Consider the following 15,758-nt stretch of genomic DNA (forward strand, 5'->3'; position numbering starts at 1 on the left):
AATTTAAAATATTTAATTGATAAACACATAATGAAAATGCATTAGTTATTTTTAAAATTTCTTCAGTGCCATTCTTAATACCATAAATTATGTATCTCCCAAACTATTGGACAATTCTCCATATCAAGCTCACACTACATCAAATTGTCTCCATGTAGAGATTGAATGCCTCCACAAATATAGATACAAAGTACATACCATTTACCAAATTAATATCAATACAACAGAATCTCCTTAATATATTGATGCACTATGCTAGCAATGAATCTAAGTGAGGTTATGATTGATAACGTTCTAATTTTAGGCGCTGACTAGTGATGACTAATATCCAGACAAAATGCACCAAAGCCAAAAAAAGTCATGAATTTGTTATAAAGGATTTTTTACTCTTTGCATGTTTGATCGTGCAACAGTTCGTTCATGTTTCATGTACTTCATCCTCACAAGCCAAAATACAACCATTCTACTGTTTGTTAAAAATGAAATTGGAGCCTGTTAAAATTGTCATCTTATCAGCTCACAGTAATCGGATATAAAATTGTCATCTTGTTAGCTCGCATTAATCGGATATTTCATATTCATATCCAGGTTGTACTCTGAATTTCCATTGCACTGTATATCATGGCGCAGACATATATTGCATGTGATTCGGAAATAATTTATCGTCCATTAAACTGCAGCCCGTTTAACCAACATTGCAGGGTAAGCTGCATCAATATTGGTCCAATCTCAAATTAGTGACATGCTCAATGAGGTGAAGATGATTGCTGCTGAAACTAAGAGTGCAAATCTATTGGAAGAAAAAGAACTATAGAGATTACAAATACTAAAGCTGTCCAATGTTCTTGAAGCAAAAGAACTAGAATGATTACACATACCAAAGCTCTCCAATATTCTTTATGTTTGAGAGAAATGATTATACAAATTTAATCAGAGAATCAGAAACTTTCCTGTAAATTTTACAGCAGATGTCATACATTTTGCCTAGTACATGAATATCCTTTCTAATTCAAAATATATTAAATCTCTTTCTTGTTTGGATTGCTCCGTGGTCAGATTTTGCATTTGACAATGTGCTTAGGCCATGCCTTCGGTTCATTAACTGCCTTGTTTATCAATCAAGCTTTTCAATCACAGCATCAACTACCTCCTGAGTAGTACTACCCCCTCCAAGATCTTTTGTACGGTATTTCCCTTCTTTGATGACCCCAATAACAGCTTGTTCTAGACGATCTGCAAAAGAAGGAAATTGCAAATGCCGCAGCATCATTGCAGAAGACAGTAACAATGCTACTGGGTTTGCCTTCTTCTGCACTAATATTTTTTCATTTCCAACATTCCCAGCAGATGCTCCTTGCTCAAAAACAGCATGTTCTGCGCCAACATTACCTAAAATGCATGTATGTTGATTAAATTGTTATATCCGTTTCTGGCATCACTCACTACTGAAAATGAGAAAAACAAATAGACATTTTGTACCTCCAGGCATGACTCCAGTGCCACCTGCAATACCAGCAGCCGTATTTGCAACCAAATTACCATATAAATTAGGAGTAACCTGCAAAAATCAGTTGTCTAAATATTACAAGTGCATATAGAGAGATTAAAATGCAGCGACGTGAAAATATTGATGATGTACTGAGAGGTTACATTGGAAAATGGAAACACGATGCACGCCGATCTTTTGGAAACAAAATTTTATCAAACATTTGGTCTCATCCATGTTCTCTTTTGTTGTATTCAAGTGTAAAAGGACTTGATCATTGGATTTTTGTTATCACCAAAAGTTATGTAAAAAATTTCAGGTCCGGACTTCACAGGTGGTCCAGAAGATCATATGATCAATTGCAAAAATCTAATGTACCATGAAAAACAATCCAATTGCAGAAAGGCGATCACTATATCATTCGCATACACAATGACAACAATATTACCAAAAAGAAATTAAATCAAATATTTATCAATATAGTAGCTCTGTTCAGAGAATGTTTTTGAGAAAGAACATAAACTGCTCAAAGCTCTTCCAAGTCATAAATCTATGATTATCCATAAACTACATTGACAGGAGAAGGGAGGCAGCATATCTTCCAGCAGTCACCAAGGAGGTGATTATTGATGGTAGTGGTTAATTGTGTATGGCTGGCATTATTGTAGAGTTCGGGGAAAGGAATCTCCCTCAACTAAAATGAAGCTAGTGAACATGAAAGTCTCTGTATAAGCTACTTCTTGGATGACGTGCACGTTCTTGAGAAGCAAAGACCTCCATGTTGGATATGTGACACATACTTTGCACACTTTATACCCTTCACAGATTGCACTCCTTACCACAATTTGTGGGGTTTGAAGACATGCCATAGATTGGGAGTTTTTGGGTCCTTGTAAGTGGGTTTTGGGCCCATGGTTTTATTATTTTATACCCATCTTATCGTTATATCATTTAGTCGTTTCCAATCCTATTGTGCCAACATATACTCACACATAGATTAGGGATAATCACAAACATGAGATACAGAAATTTTATTGTGAACAGTTCTGTTTATAGTGTTTGTTGCTTTTGCTGGGCTTGTCCCATAATCTTGTCATATTGTGTGTATGTGTGATTCTATTATTGCTTCTCCCAATGAAAGGAGTAGGTTGAGCTCTATCGAGCCAATCAACTTTGGTTATAACAAAAGCAAGCTCCCTAAATAACTTAGAGGGAGAGAGGCAGACATTAGTAAACCAAATAATTTTTTGTAAAAATATTAGAGGATCCAGGTAAATTAACGTATGAAGTTGCAAGGAGTAACAAATACATTGAGCAAACCACCACATTTAAGATTTTGCTAGAATTGTTTCTCTTCCATAGGTTTATCAATATTATCTCTCCACTCCATTGCACTAAGGTTAAAGACAAATTATTGAGACTTTTTTATTCGGTTCATGGTGAAGGATCTTATTTGTCTTGGCAAGGGCAGTGCAATCAAGATTCAACTCCACCGATTCTGGTTGTTTAATTGCACTTAATATATCCAATGAAGCTGGAAAGCAAGATAGGAGTATCAAATTGAAAATATATGAAAACCAAAGTAGGGTGCATGATTGAATTCAAAGCAGAATTTTCCCTACCTTCTCTTTGATTGTTTAGGGCCCCAGCCAGCAACTCTAATCCCCTATCCCCCTTTAGAGGAAGCAAGGACACCTCCATAGTTAATGCATGCAGATGTTTTCAGGTTCAAATATAGATACCCCACAATCTCTCATCCCAGATTGCCACTCACACTTCCATTCTTCTAGTTGAACACTTTGGATCTCTCTTTCTGCTTGTGCAACCATACATATTTGCCGAACATGTATTGATGACTAGGATGACGCTACTCGTAGCTGACATTAGTTTTCCACCAAATGGTGTGGACATGTTACGGAATGTGATGAATCCATTCAATGAATTTCGCCACCTTTGATTCTTTCTAAACAAATGATTTTATTTCTGCATTATGGGGAGAGCTATGGCAATAGGTGCGAATGGTTAGAACTCAAAGGTTTTTGGTAATAAGATGAGCAAACATTCATCACATGTGCATTGATTTTTTACAAATTCTAAGATGCGCTATCATCCAATTAATGAACTTTGTTTGTCTATTCCTGTAAGGAAAGGTTTAGTAGCCATTTTCAGTTTTATGTGAATAACTCGGTGAAAACTTTGCAAACACTTACCAGAAAACTCGGCAAAAAATTTGCTTAGATTAAAATAGAAATGCATTTTTTTCCAAAATCCAGTGAGATGCATCCAACAAGTCAGTAAATGAGTATACAAAAGAAACAAGTTGATTCTAGATATATTTGATTGATTTAAATGCAAAATGGGTACAAATGGCATTCTCGTGTAATGTCGATGACTGGTAGCCTGATAGTCTGAAACAAAATTAAAATAGCAAGTTATTTTTGTAAACCTATAAGTAAATACAACATCAGAACAGTTTCCATCTTCCTCTTCCTCTTTCAAGCTCTAGTAAAAAGTACATGAGAGGTAGGGGGTAGGGGGTCTAGTCCTTGGAGTCTACCTCATCGCTATGCATGACTGTCAGTGCCTCAACTCCATCCTAGATGTAGAAGCTTCTAACATTGGCAATGACGCATCATCCTCAATCTCCTCATCCTCCTCAATGTCATCCAAAGTGTGAATGCAAATCCACAACCCTCCTCCATAGCCCGCCTCTCTAAATCATAGATCTCATTTTCTGTAAACAACGGAGGTTTCTTCTATGATGTCCAACCAATGTAAGGATCTAAATCATCCAAATCAATTGGACTAGCTAGTCTCTCATCTACCTTCATTGTGCACGACCAAGGACAAGATTATTGAGGCATTTCTGAGCTAAATTATGCTTCTTCTTCATGTGGATGGCCTTGAACAAGCTCCAATTGTGCCATGGTCGAGTTTTTGTGAAAAAATTTCCAAAAACTCTGCAAGATTCTGAGGCAAGTTAAAGGCAAAAGTACTCGTGTTATTTTCAGTAATCTTTTGTTTCTATCTGAGATAATGATCTTTCAAGTTTCAGTATAAAGTTCTGCACCTGTCTAAATAAGAAATTTGTGATTTCCACTCGACATAATCTTTTGGTGATTACAAGAAGATGATCAGCATTGAGACTAAAAAAACCACAATAAATATTCATTGTCATGCTTCATAACAAGTAAATATGATGGTAAATAACCAAAAACCATTGAGGTTGATTACCAAGATTTGGTCAGCATGGCAAAGGCGAGTATGTGTTCCCTATTTATCATTTGCACACTGTGCAATTGTGCAAGTGGGCTTAGTAACAATGTGTGAATCTTTGGCCAATCAATTTTTTCTAGCATGCACCCAAATCTCTCTCCACAAAAAAATGCCCTACCAATGAACCAAAACAAAATCATCCTTTGGCACTCACTAGGAAGAAAAATATAATATTCAAGATTATTCTCCTTAGCCATAGAAAATACAGTAGGAGATGTTGGCCAATTGTATACTCAACACAATTGTCAAGAACTTCTCAAAATCTCAGACTCAACCCTTATACTTCAGCAAGGGTCACAAAATTCATAACCTTGGAAAAAGTCACAAAGGCAACAAAAGAAAATAAATATCCAACTGTGCTTTTTCCAATGAAATGAGCTCCTATTTATAATCCCTTGTTGGCAAAAGTTTCCCAAAGAACTCCACTTCAAAAACTGCAGATGTTTCCCAAAAGAACTCAACACTTGAAACTTTCCAAACACTATTAGAAATATCTCTTAATGTCATTATTATAATGATATAAATATTATAATAATGCAACTTTAATAAGTGATTAATAAATAAGAGCTCATGCAATTATCAACCTCATCCACTACAGGTGACGACCAACTACCAAAGCCACCCACTACACTGCCAAAACTAGTAACTGGCAAAAATAGACTTACGAAAAATAGTAAGTCCACAACTGGGACCCCAAATCACCCTGTCCGCTCAAGAGGGTTGCTATGATGAGCTAACTCCAACTGCACAGACTTGCCAAAAATGGGGATATTACAAAGAACTATTTCTCTAATTCACCACTAATTGTTGTATGTAGTGGGCGAATTCTCTCACTAAGATACAAAAAGGAAATGCAAATTTCTTTGCTCTTGTTTTCAATCTTGTATCGTGTTGTATTTAATTCTTAAGATAATGAATGTCACAGCAAAAGAGCAATCATTTAATTTAAGAAAATAAAGATCTTGAAGGTACGAAAAAGTGCAGTCATGGAGTTCAAAAGACAATCAATGCAACCACAACATGATTTTCATACTAAAATGTATTTTCATAATCACAAGAAAATGCTTACAGGAAGAAACGAATACAAAATGAACACTTTTTGCACATAAGAAACATGTACCTATATACACTATAGATATTCATTCAAAGAGGACTTTTACAAGTATAGATATGTATGTTTCTTTCCCCTTTTTTTCTTCAAGTTTGAGCAAAATTACAAAAAGCCAAAAAGTGCTTGTATTCCTCATATCATTAATTTGTAAAAATATGCATTCCCAAATTCTAGGCTCCTCGCTATCTGAAAAATCTAACCTTGTAATGTCCCCATTGGTTGCCAGCATCAGAACTTCAGGGAATAGCCTAATATTGGATCCTCGTAGGCTAACAAGGATGGTTATAGGGTCTTCTGAGGATTGTTTCATCTCCAACATTCAGCGATTTATGAATTTGACCTTTGTTCGATGTCATTTGGACTCCATTTTTCATACTTACTATGTATAGTAAGTCAAGGGTAATAGAGATGGACCCTTTCTATTTTTAGAAAGTGTATTTGGTCACATTGGGAATTATGAGGAGAGGTTCCTATTTCAAACAGCACGGTAATCAAACAAGTATTTCAGGAAATATTAAAGTTCAAGTGATTTATTTAAATATTTTAATGTTATAAAGTTATAAAGTTACTTAAGTGACTAAAAGATGAAATAGTCTTTTATCCCACATTGCTAAGTTGTTCGAGCCTCTCCTCACTTCGAAGTTATAAAGGAAGGCATTTGCATTGGGATTGTTACGACGGATATATGTTATTTCCTAAAATCCTAAAGGTTGCTTAAATGTGACTAGATATTTCCTAAGGACGAAACCCCTTAAGGAAAATAGTGAGGCTGGACGCAAACCTAGTTCTCACACTACACTTTCAAAACTAAGAGTGGAATTGATGCATTGATCTATAGGAAGTTGAAGCTCCATGACTGGTAGAAAAATAGATGATTAAAATCTGCAGAGTGATTAGGCATGTACAGGTTATTATCTAGCAGATTTGAGTGCATTGGATGGCAGACAAGGTTGGTGGTCATTTCCAGAGTAGAAGAGGAGTACCTAGCATAAGTATCATTACCATTCTTATAGTTAAGTCTTATCAGCATTTTCCTAGCATCAAACAATAGCAGCAGAGCATATGATAGACGGGAATAGTTGGAAGGCAGCCCAGAATCTCTTCATAGTGAAGATAGCCCATGAATACCTTCACTCCAATAGTGACGGGCATGAGTTAATAGCAGGAGTTCTACGCAGGGACTGGAAGTGATTGCAAGACGTCTAAGTATCTTCACAGTGGCTCACGGGCAGTTACACAGGACTCCACTCCTCCAATTGACGACATTCTACAACCTCCTACAGAACATGGACTATAAGGGCAGATGATAGCAGGGAGACCACAACAAGCAAGCTGGGAATGATCACGGGAGCCTCTTTGGTGGCCTAATGGCGTCTTCCTATAGCAGCAACATTAGTATCACTTTTCCCAACAACATGAGTTCTCTCTCTCTTAAAGTAGCACGAGTATCCCCTCACCAGCAAACGACATCATTTATTTGCTGAAGTACAGATTACCAGTTATCTGTGAGTATACCAAGTTCCATTATCACTTGTTATGTTTGTAAATTTGTGTTAGTAATGCAAACATAAGTTAGTACATTGGTATACATTCAGTGATAACTCTTCCATGATTCAAGTTAGATAAAATATTGTATAAGGTCCACTGCAGAGGAAAATAATATAAATGCGGTATTGTTATTTCCTGAGTTTCCATATTGTTTGGCAAATAACTTCAGCCATATTATTGTATTTCCTTGAGTCGGATTGTCTTGCAGCAGTATCCAAGCTTAAGTCCTGGGTTACATACCAACTATTTGACAAAATTCCTACAGCCCGAACTTGAATTCTTGATCAGAATAAGCAAGGATCATTTCAATGGTATCAAAGCCGGTCTTCCTACCAACCTATGGATTTATAATAGGGGCAAATTTTTATAACGATTTATCAGAAACAGTTTAAGTTGAGAGATGGAGATTGTAGAGTGAATTTGTAAGGAGTGTTTATGCAAGTAAAAGTTTGTTTGTGAATGCAATAGTGCTATGAAATGAAGCATTGTTCAGTAGCAGGTACAGGAAACGAAAGTGAAACACGTACAAGACACTCAAATGGCTCATAATGACAATGAACAAGGACGGGAAGTGAGGGAAACTTTGAGGGCTATTAGAGAAGGGCAGAACAATATAGCCACTGCACTTCAACAGCTTACAAGTGCTATGCAAAAGTTAGCTCTGCCTCACAAGGCAGCCCCGAGTCATCACAGTGGAGATGGTAGTGTGGCAGGATCACCCCGAGCTACTAGGGCTCCCACACGGAACACTGACAGGCCTTTGATGCATGTTTTTAATGCAAAGGAAGAGGTAGCACCACCCGTGGCACAAAACTTACTACCAAATAACATTATGGCAATGTACGATGAATGGGATTTATTCCCTGATCCAATTATGCAAAACTTGTCTTTTGTTCAATACTTAAACTAAAAAATAGAGAGCTTGTCAGATCCAGGGTCAATTGAGAGGACAGTGAGGTATACGGTTCTTGCCTTTAGAAGGCCGACATCGAGATTGCAAGGAAACTTGAGTTTTTCCCGACAGGTGTCTATGATGCAGATGTACCAGTGCTTAGTACGAAACCTGCTAGTCCTATCCGTCGTGTTGATGATGGACCTAGTTCACAGAGATCAATAGATGTGTCAGTACCTTTGGTGGATAGTGGCACTAAGCTTCAACATGTTGAGGCCCCCAGAGTTGTTGCAGCTAGTGCAAAGACAATTGATGTAGTTGTTAGTACTGATACTTCGAGCTCTCTTGAGGAGGGAATTATTATTGGAGATGTGTATGGGAGTTGTCATAGTGTTGCTCCAGTGCAGGAGGCAGTAGCTTCCTCAAGTGTGACTGATGCATGTATGGAGTCACCCAGCTATGATGTCGGTGATCTGAGTGTTACAGTGGAGTCAGTAGATGTGGGTTCATGCTCTAGTGTTATTGATTCACAACCTGACATAGAGTCATGTGTGCAGAGTCAGGTGACAACAGTTGAGACTATTAGGTGATGGAGATGTAGACAGTGTGGACACCTCTAGTGATCTGTTGGATGATGTTATGATTTGCACCAGGTATGATACCCCTTGTCAGATATTGGGTGATGACTCTTATGAGATTTTGGATGAGTCTTAGGATCAATGTTTACAGGATCTTACTATTGAGGTGGAAGCTGAGACATGTGGGGAGATTGAGATTGCGAGGGCTTTTATTTCTTCGGAGTTGTTTGAGGTACATAGTAGTTTTATCTCGAATGCAGAGTTGTACAAGGATGATAGCAGATGTATGAGTGATCTTGTGGTGGACAATTCTGATTCAGTGTCCTATCACAGTGCAATTAGTGAGACACAGAGCTTGCATAGGAGTCAGGGGTTACAAAGGCATCATGTGACTTATCAACTGAAGGTGAGTGATAGTGACATTTATTCATTTCCTGATCATTATGATGCTATTCGGCATATGCTAGCTAAATCTAGTTGGGGTGCCCCAGTGTCAAATGAGCACGGTGATAGTAGTCTTTCCCTAGCAGAGGTTCATGCGCTTCACGAGGCTGCTAGGATCTTGAAGCATAGTTACTCTCAATTAGTTGATTACAAAGATTACCTTCTGGAGTGGGGTAGCACCTGCTCTGAGGCATTGTTAGGGAAAGAGGAGGTGGTTGAGCTCACCCGAGAGCTTGAGGTGACGGTGTACTCTCTTTAGTATACTCAGTTGGCTATTCAAGAGTCACACTCACAGTTGGGTGAGGTTACCATGGAGTTAGAATAGGTACAGTCAACACCAGCACCAGACCCTGTTCAGTTACATATTTGTGGTTGGTGGTGAGTTTTCTTCTATGGTTGAGGATGAGGGACATGATGATGTGGTGCACACATTCGTCTAGGATATGAATGTAGTATTTACAGAGGAGGCGAGAGCATCAGTGGAGATGGGCTCTCATGGTGATTTGCTTCCTTCTACTGGAAGTTAATCTATTTCTTCTTTTCATACAGTTGGTAGCATTGGACAGTTGACATTGTCACAGTTTCAGAGAGATCAACTGTGGATTACAGGGGAGCAGATTGATGCTTCCACGTATAATATCTACTGTACTAAGTCATTCATGGAGTATTTTCTTGAGAGCTTAGATTTGCGGGAGGTTTCATACAGTATATCTGAGGATGCTCTCATTCAGGGCTCTCGTGCTATTCAACGATTGGTGAGGAAGATTGTAGAGACCTTGGCTACAATACTTCCTAATAGGGATTTTGTGGTTGGGCTTGCTGAGAGGGTTTCCCAAGATCCTGCCTAACCAATAGTTCAGAGTCAGAGATTGGAGCCATCTTCTGATTTCTAGTTTGATGACAATGAGCCCCTGACAAAGATTGGGAGTTTTTATCAGCATTACACTGTGAGGAGTGCTCATCACTTTTCTTTTGACCCACAAGTGGAGGACTTGGTTTTTTGTGTTATGGATGGTGACAAAAGGTTTGGTATTCATTACACCTGCAAAGGGCATACTTCTCCGCTAATGGAGGGAGATTCTGAGATACAGGGTATTGTGAAAGTTGGATGTGCTAGTGAATGAGATGAGTCAAAATCACAAACGGATGACTCAATTGATTTCAAAGCCGAGATTTGAGCAGAGAATGATATCACTTTTTGTAAGAGCGGAAGGTGATGATACAATTACAGCTTTAGATTTGTGGGACATTTCTTATGAGACACTGCACATAAGTTGGGCACAATTGAGGTGGAATGTGATAAGGATTTATGTCAAGTTAAGTCAGATGATACAATTATTGGCATGAGTTCTCCGGATCATGTATTTGATGGAAATGCAGAAATAGTGGGAGTAGGAGCATGCGAGGATACTGTCATATCAGCAGCCACTTCTATGTCAGTTGAGCCGTCCAATGATGCGTTCAGCAGTATGCAAGCGGTGGTATATGTGTGTGCTCTGATGGTAGTACACTTGTTATTGTTGACGAGGTGAGCGATGTAGTGATAGAGTCATGTTATACTATCGATCAACAAAGTGTTGATGTTCACTTCATGACTAGTCCTACATTTGACATGGATGCAACATTGCCTTATGACAATCCGTTGTTTGAGGTTGATGTTGATCACTAACCTGAGTGGAGATGGGTTCAGTTTTCACCATTTGTAAAGATTCAGTTTTGTGTTGCGGCAGTTAGTAATGTTCCTGTATCCATAGATTTTGACGTAGCAACACTTATGGTTGATACAATTGGCATGAGTGCATATGGTTCTCCTATAGCTACTTCTCTTCAAGGGATTGTTGATCTGAATTCCAATCTAGTTTATATTATATGGGTGAGAACCAGGATGAGGATATTTCTTGTGGGGGATTCTACTGGTGATATTCTATTCTATTGGTGATATTCTAACTCCTACATCATTAGCACAAGTTTTGAGTGCTATACTACGGGTTATGTTGTTGGTTTTGATGATGTTAGTGGTATGCAGTTGGTCCAATGTTACCAGGGGTGTCACGTACTACTTCATTTGGGATCCAGGTGGAGGTTGGAGTTCACTGTTATTGCTAGATTGCTTGAGGGCAAGTAATCTCAGGAAGGGAGGATTGTAATGTCCCCATTGGTTGCCAAAATCAGAATTTCAGGGATTAGCCTAATATTAGATCCTCGTAGGCTAATGAGGATGGTTAGAGGGTCTTCTGAGGATTGTTTCATCTCCAACATTCAGCGATTTATGGATTTGACCTTTGTTCGATATCATTTGGACTCCATTTCCCATACTATATATAGTAAGTCAGGGGTAATAGAGATGGACCCTTTCTATTTTTAGAAAGTGTATTTGGTCACATGGGGAATTATAAGGAGAGATTCCTATTTCAAACGACATGGTAATCATACAAGTATTTCAAGAAATATTAAAGTTCAAGTGACTTAAGTGATTTATTTAAATATTTTAATGTTATAAAGTTACTTAAGTGACTAAAAGACAAAATAGTATTTTATCCCAAATTTGCTAAGTTGTTCAAGCCTCTCCTCATTTCGAAGTTATAAAGGAAGGCATTTGCATTGGGATTGTCATGATGGATATATGTTATTTCCTAAAATACTAAAGGTTGCTTAAATGTGACTAGATATTTCCCAAGAACAAAACCCCTTAAGGAAAATAGTGAGGCTGGATGCAAACCTAGTTCTCACACTGCACTTTCAAAACTAAGAGTGGAATTGATGCATTGATTTATAGGAAGTTGAAGCTTCGTGACTAGTAGAAGAATAAATGATTGAAATCTGCAGAGTGATTTGGCACGTACAAGTTATTATCATGTACAGGTTATTATCTAGCAGATTTGAGTGCATTGGACGGCAGACAAGGTTGGTAGTCATTTCCATAGCATAAGTATCATTACCATTCTTACAGTTAAGTCTTATTAGTGTTTTCCTAGCATTAAACAATAGCAGCAGAGCATGAGATAGACGGGAATAGCTAGAAGGCAGCCCAGAATCTCTTCATAGTGAACACAGCCCGTGAATACCTTCACTCCAGCAGTGACGGGCATGAGTTAATAGCAGGAGTTGTACGTAGGGACAGGAAGTGATTGCAAGACGTCTAAGTATCTTCACAATGCCTCACAGACAATTACACAGGACTCCACTCCTCCAATCGACAACATTCTGCAACCTCCTACAGAACATGAACTATAAGGGCAGATGATAGCAGGGAGACCATGACAAGCAGGCTGGGAATGATCACAGGAGACTCTCTGGTGGCCTAATGGAGTCTTCCTACAGTAGCAACATTAGTATCACTTTTCCCAACAACATGAGTTCTCTCTCTCTTCAAGCAGCATGGGTATCCCCTCACTAGCTGTCATGTCCCCTATTTTTACCCCTTAGAATTTTTTAAAATAATAATAATAAAAACAACATAAGGAGTCTAATAATAAATTATATTATAATTTATTAAATTTAGTGTTAATATAATAAAATAAGAGAACATGATAGGAATAAATGATATAATAATATAATATTTAATAATACGATATATTATTATATTATAATATTATATTATTAATAAAAGATTTAAATAAATAAATAAAGTTATTATTATAAAATCAAATATAAGATTAAATAAATAATAAACTAATAATTATAATTAAATAAGTTTAAATTAAAGATTTAAACTTAATTTTATCTATTGAAACTTATGGATGTGACCATTCAAGAACAGATCTTACAAGAGATATAAAAAGGAGAAACAAATAATACAGGAGGGGGGGAATAGACGGTATCGGATTGCAGAAGGCAGACTGGCAGACATTCAGATCTCCATTTCAAGCTGGTGATCACCATCGCAGCAAAGGATGCCAGTACAAACCATAATTTGCGAACACTTTGGAAGAATTGGACATTAATATCATTAGAAAATAAAAGTAATCGGAAAGAATAGATTGCTTGCAGTGAATGCAATAATATATCACAGCATCAGAAATAATGCCACGTAGGCTCCTGCAGACCAAGAAAAGGGGAGGAAATGAATATAGTAACAGTTATCCATCCAACACAACCAGTCTGGTAATGTGGAAAGACCCCATGCAGCGAATTAAGAGTTTTGGAGAGAGATATCCATAACTGATTCAGAGAAGGCATTGTTGGAAAGCGTCTGATGTTCATCATAGTTTCCAAACACATTAACATTACCATTATCGTTGAGGAGTTGCATCTGAATTATTGCACAGGAATAGAATTCATTAAAACCAGTACCACGTACACACAGCGATGACATACATATATAGACACACAATAATTACACATAATTAGGGTAGTTCGATATTTTCGGCCAGACCAATACATACTGGTAGGTTAATATGGTAGTGACAGATCATTCAAGTCCGTTGTTATAGAATCAGCATCAAGTGGTCACGATCATTATATATAACTTATAAGAGACTGAAGATATCTAGAGAAGAGGATCTACACAACCTGCGATAGAGAGAGGGCAAGAGCAGTAAGAAGTAAAGCCAAGCATAAATATGAGACAAGGACAAGTGTATCAACCTCCACATTCAGAAGGAGTTACAGTCATCAATTCACATGTACGGTAGTCAATAAGATTCAAAAGGGGTGGGAAGTAATGTAAGCAATATTGAGATAAGAAGGCAACAGATGTAGACAACATCAAATCAGAGATTAGGGGTCATACATTCCAAATAGATGAATCATTGAAGATAAGACTTAATGAGATATCTAAGGAAGAAGCAACATACCGATATATCAGAATTATAAAGAGGAAATTATATACTTCAGAATTGTTATTATGGTAAGACTTGCCATATCAATATTCGTTTCAAAACTCTTGAGTAGAATCGGAATATCTAACCCAAAGAAATGATAGCATTTCGTTCAACATTCTGAACAATGAATACAACGGACATTACACTAGCAAACGACATCATTTATTTGCTGAAGTACAGATTACCAGTTATCTGCAAGTATACCAAGTTCCATTATCACTTGTTATGTTTGTAAATTTGTGTTAGTAATGCAAACATAAGTTAGTACATTAGTATACATTCAGTGATTAGTCTTCCATGATTCTTAGATAAAATATTGTATGAGGTTTGCTGTAGAGGAGAATAATATAAATTCAGTATTGTTATTTCCTGAGTTTTCATATTGTTTGGCAAATCACTTCAGTCATATTACTGTATTTCCTTGAGCCGGATTGTCTTACAGCAGTATCCAAGCTTACATCTTGGGTCACGTACCAACTATTTGACAAAATTCCTACAGCCCAAACTTGAATTCTTAATCAGAATAAGCAGGGATCATTTCAAACCTCTACTCAGAAATGACCAATTCCCTAAACTCGTCCATCCAGACTTGTCCAAAGGATGTGTTAGGGTCAGTAAACTTCATTGAAAATTCAGCCCATGTTACATAGCACCAGTACACAACAATAGATTTGGTACAGAAATTGGACACAAATAACAACCAAGCACTATTGTGTCCTTCCCTCAAGTTAGTCACCAAAGGCAAACCAACCCAATATTAAGCAAGCTCTAAGAACATCATCTAGATCCTCCACATAGTCATTCCCATACAGCCCACGAGTGAGCTGATTTATTCCCTCCTACTCATCCAAATCAAGCAGGGACCCTACAAACCAAGATACTATGTCAATGTTGACATGATATCAGTCTTTACCATTCAAGAAATCCTCACCCACAATTCATTTTACACCAATGAGGACCAAACCATAGTCTATGGTAATCAAATGCATGAGTCGCTCGTCCAACACTTGACCGAAAATAAATTGAACCAAGTGATAGTAAGCCTCATTGCGTGATTATTATAGCCTATGTTGCTAACACTCTAAATGCCTAAGTAAATCACAAGAAATTACTATAATCAGAATGATCTATTAAGACAGCAATGTAATTCAGGTTATGTACGTAACTCTACCAAGGCTATGGATGCCTAACTCGCAGTAGAGCTTTGCTCTATGGAATCAAGGTAATATCCTTGTTGCAGCTATAGATTACTGTCTGGCAACAAGGTTGTATCTAGTTGGCTCCAACGACATAGCTTAGTATGAAGATGAATTTTATCCCAAACTACCTCAAAAGGGGAAAAACAAGGTATAAGCACACACTGGAATGTACAAATGGTTTCACTCGTGATATGACAATAGTAGCTCAATTTTTTGATTTTGAAATAGTAACCTAACAACGATCATTCTTCATCTTATGTTGAAATCATGTGAAATTCATGTATTTTCTCTTCCTTTTATATTAGTAATGCTTCCTCTTTGATATTTTCATTCAATATTTAGTGACTTTTTCCTTAACTGTCTCCCACAATTATTCGGCCTTGGCTCTTTATCTTTGGTTA

The 15,758-nt window shown here is 37.4% G+C and overlaps 1 protein-coding gene across 2 annotated transcripts in view; it reads right to left on the reverse strand.

The window, feature by feature from the left end:
- Window positions 1-350: 350 nt before the first annotated feature.
- The window catches only part of LOC149543006 (isocitrate dehydrogenase [NAD] regulatory subunit 1, mitochondrial-like), a 104,205-nt gene continuing 88,797 nt past the window's right edge, over window positions 351-15,758 (reverse strand). For both annotated transcript variants that reach the window (XM_089797937.1, XM_089797938.1), the window contains exons 3-4: window positions 1,480-1,558; window positions 351-1,389 (exon numbers count right to left, since the gene is read on the reverse strand). In XM_089797937.1, the coding sequence (XP_089654063.1) occupies window positions 1,115-1,389; window positions 1,480-1,558 (354 nt within the window). In that variant the 3' untranslated portion in view covers window positions 351-1,114. The remainder of the gene's footprint in view (window positions 1,390-1,479; window positions 1,559-15,758) is intronic.

Source organism: Cupressus sempervirens, chromosome 8, assembly GCF_028749045.1.
Source record: "Cupressus sempervirens isolate cs-2001-9-10 chromosome 8, ASM2874904v1, whole genome shotgun sequence".
In the NCBI taxonomy this organism is placed as follows: domain Eukaryota; kingdom Viridiplantae; phylum Streptophyta; class Pinopsida; order Cupressales; family Cupressaceae; genus Cupressus; species Cupressus sempervirens.